Below are 3,306 nucleotides of genomic sequence, written 5' to 3' on the forward strand. Positions count from 1 at the left end.
TTTAACTGCGCGTGTCATGTTCGTGTGCAGTTTGGCGCGGCGGCACTCGCTCCACGGCCGGCGCCGGTGGGAGCAGCGCATCGCCGCGGTGCTGTCGGAGCACGAGGGGACGAAAGTGGACGCTGTGGCGCAGCGCTTCACCCGCATCTACAAGGAGCGCCGCTACACACCGGTGGAGGAGGCTTTCCCGCTGCGGGACGGGGCGCGGTGGGTGGGCCTGCAGGAGCCGCCTGTGGCCCACCGCAGCGTGGCGCAGCCGTCCGACGCACACAAACTTAAGGTCGCCCTGCTCGGCCCGCAGAACTCCGGCAAGACGTCCTTGCTGAACGCTCTCTCACTAAGTCATGTAGGTGCCGTGAGCAATCGCTCCGGCAGCACGAAGGACTGGATCAGGGGCGTGGCGACGGTGCACAACACGCAGTTGGTGCTTCACGACACCCCTGGCATCATTATTATCAACAGTGAGAAAGACCGTCGACGGCATGCCGCGCCTTCCGCGCGTGCGTGGGATGCGCTGATGGTGACGGACCTCGTGGTGCTCACTCTGCCGGCCGGACTCGGTTTTGTTGAGCCCGAACAGAAGACAATTGCCCGTGAGGTAGTGCGTCGTGCCTCGCTGCGCAAGATGCCGGTTGTGCTAGCTATCACCATGATGGACAAAGTGCAGACACCCAAGCACCGTGAACTGTATTTCTCGATGCGCACAGACTTCGAGTCCATGTGCTTGCCTATTGCAGAAGTTAATGAGACAAGTGTCAAGGGAGGCAGCGGCCTCGTGGAGCTAAAGGACCTCCTCTGCAGGTATGCTGTGCCAGGGGACTGGGAGTGTTTTCGCAATGAGGCGACAGACGCCACTCCTGTTGATCGTGTGACGGAGCTGCTGCGACAGTGCTTCTTTGAGGTTTTGCCGCACGAAGTACCGCATGAGATGCGACACCGCATCATCGGCTGGACGCGTAAGGACTCTGGTACGACGGAGGTCATCACAGAGATTTTCTTTGACAGGCCTGCTTACATGTTCACCTTCTATTCAAAGTTGGAGGCAATTTGCTACCGAGCGCAGCGCGTTGTGGAGCGTGAGTTGAGGGGGCGATACCGGTTTGTGTTTCAGGCCTTTATTGCGCCGGGCGGAGTCTCGTCGAGATGAGTTTCTCATATTTGTACTAGACCGAGCCGATTTTCTTGTTGTTGCGTTGACGTCGTTGTTGAAGCGAAGAGGTAGTATGACTCGCCATGCGCAAGCATACGTTCTTTTGTTTGTCTTGGTGACGACTGTTTCGAATGGTAGCTCTTGTCATCGTTTTTCTTTGTTTTACTGAGCGCTTTTTTTTTGTATGTTGTCCTCCTTGCTCCGCTTATTCTCTGGCTCTGAAGGGCGAAAGTGACGAGAGGTCCAGCCTCGTAAGACTAAGACATAAGGCTCCTGATCTCTATTATACTTACCATTGACGGCAGCAGAAGCAGCCAATGCCAGCGTGCACACATCCCGCCTCAGCGCAGTACGCTGATCGGACGAGTGGCACCATCACATGCACGCTCTGCGGCGACATTGTGCAAGACCAGCAGTTTGAGCTCGATCCGGTGTTTGCCCGCGGGGAGAAAGCGAACAGCCGAAGCCTGCGTACACTCGGTCATCTGCGGCCCACACGGGGTGCCATTGGGGCGAGGCTGCCGTCGGCACGTCCCTCTGTTGAGGCAGCGCGGCGCGGCATGGTGTCGATTGCGCGACAGCTGGACATCAGCGACGATATGATTGAGATGGCGGTGGCGGTGTACAAGTTGGCGGTGGGACTCAACGCGGTGTCAGGCGCACGGCCCTCCATCTTGTGTGCTGCCCTCTACGCAGTCTGCCGACGCGAAAGGACCTCTCACATGATCTATGACTTTGCAGAGGTGACGGGGGAGAGCCCGTACGAGATCCTGTCGTACATGCGGCAAATTTGTGAGGCGACGCACACAGAGGTGCCGGTGATCGACCCGTCATGCATGGTGCACCGCTTCGCAGAGCAAATGGACTTGGGCCCGTTGACAGGGCCGGTGGTGGTGTGTGCGCTGAAGGTGCTGCGCGCCATGCGGGACGACTGGATTGCCTGCGGCCGGCGTCCTATGGGTGTATGCGTCGCCGCCCTCCTTGTGGCGTGTTACATGTTCAATATACCGCGATCCCCGGACGAGGTGTGCGGCTTCGTCCGTCTCACGGCTGGAACCATCGCAAAGCGCCTCGACGAGTTCGCCGCAACGCAGACTGCTGTTCTACAGAACATAGATGAGTACACGCGGAGCGAGAGCTCCCTCCCTCCATCGTTCAATCAGTCGTGTTTGCGCCCAACGGATGAAGACTTGAGCGCGGATGTGCGTGCACTCTCAGCGACGTACTACGAGCTCGTGGCAGAGGCGAAAGTCTCCGCTCCCGCGACGCCAGAGCGCTGCGAAAAGTGGCGTCGTTTCCTTGAGCGCCACTGTGCGATGGAGAAAACCACGCTGACAGAGGAGAACCTTGACCTGGCGCGGCTTTCTCCCCAGCAGCAGCTTCACATTCTCGGACTCCCCAACACAAAGCCCATTGACCCGGAAACAGTACGAGAGAGCGTGCGTCGTGAAGAGGTGAAGATCCTCGTGAAGCTGGAGCGCGGCGAATCGGAGACTGCGTCGCAGCACACGGGTGGTCCTGCCCAACTTGGTCTGCCGACGCAGCTGGAGATGCCAATGCAGGAGATGACGGCGTACTATCAAAAGCTTATGACGCAGGATCCCAACATCTTAGGTATCCGCAATGAGTTCGACCTCGCTGATGTCAACGAGGACCCACCACCGCGGCCGCCAGAGTCTGCACCTCCATGCGTGGATGAGATGCAGGCATCGCTCACCGAGGCGCTTTACGACAGTGAGAGGCGCCTCGCTCTGCCGTGGGAATTCATTGTGCTGCAGGACCCCTCTCTGGAGGACGGCACGGACCTTGACCCATACTTGGTTCTCGACAACGAGGAGCGGCTGCGTCGCCAGAAGGTGGGTGAGGCGCTCTACCAGGAGGACTGGGGCCTGGGCAAGGCACGCACCAAGGAAGAAATTGAAAGGCTTGAGGGGTCACGCGCAACACGTAAGCGGCGGCGTGAGCCCATCAAGGAGCATGCCACTGTACAGGATGCATTGACACGGGCGCTGAAGGGTCGTGGTGCCGGCACTGTGAACGTTTCGCAGATTGATGAACTGGTGCCGGGTCTGACGAGCCAGATGGATGGTGGAATGGAAGAGGAATGGCTGAACGAATAAAAGTGTGCTGTAGTATACGTTTGTCTCGCGGTATTT

The 3,306-nt window shown here is 58.7% G+C and overlaps 2 protein-coding genes across 2 annotated transcripts; both read left to right on the top strand.

Moving 5' to 3' along the window:
- Positions 1–16: 16 nt before the first annotated feature.
- DQ04_03771050 (small GTP-binding protein) lies at positions 17–1,147 on the top strand (the record flags this gene model as incomplete). Its single annotated transcript, XM_009313109.1, has 1 exon — positions 17–1,147. One exon carries the CDS (start codon positions 17–19, stop codon positions 1,145–1,147), a length of 1,131 nt encoding a protein of 376 aa, XP_009311384.1.
- Positions 1,148–1,467: 320 nt separating this feature from the next.
- On the top strand, positions 1,468–3,270 carry DQ04_03771060 (transcription factor; the record flags this gene model as incomplete). The annotated part of the gene is made up of 1 exon (XM_009313110.1): positions 1,468–3,270. The coding sequence occupies one exon, from the start codon at positions 1,468–1,470 to the stop codon at positions 3,268–3,270; it is 1,803 nt and encodes a 600-aa protein (XP_009311385.1).
- Positions 3,271–3,306: the final 36 nt, after the last annotated feature.

Source organism: Trypanosoma grayi (genome assembly GCF_000691245.1).
Source record: "Trypanosoma grayi strain ANR4 Tgr_377_V1, whole genome shotgun sequence".
Lineage (NCBI taxonomy): Eukaryota > Euglenozoa > Kinetoplastea > Trypanosomatida > Trypanosomatidae > Trypanosoma > Trypanosoma grayi.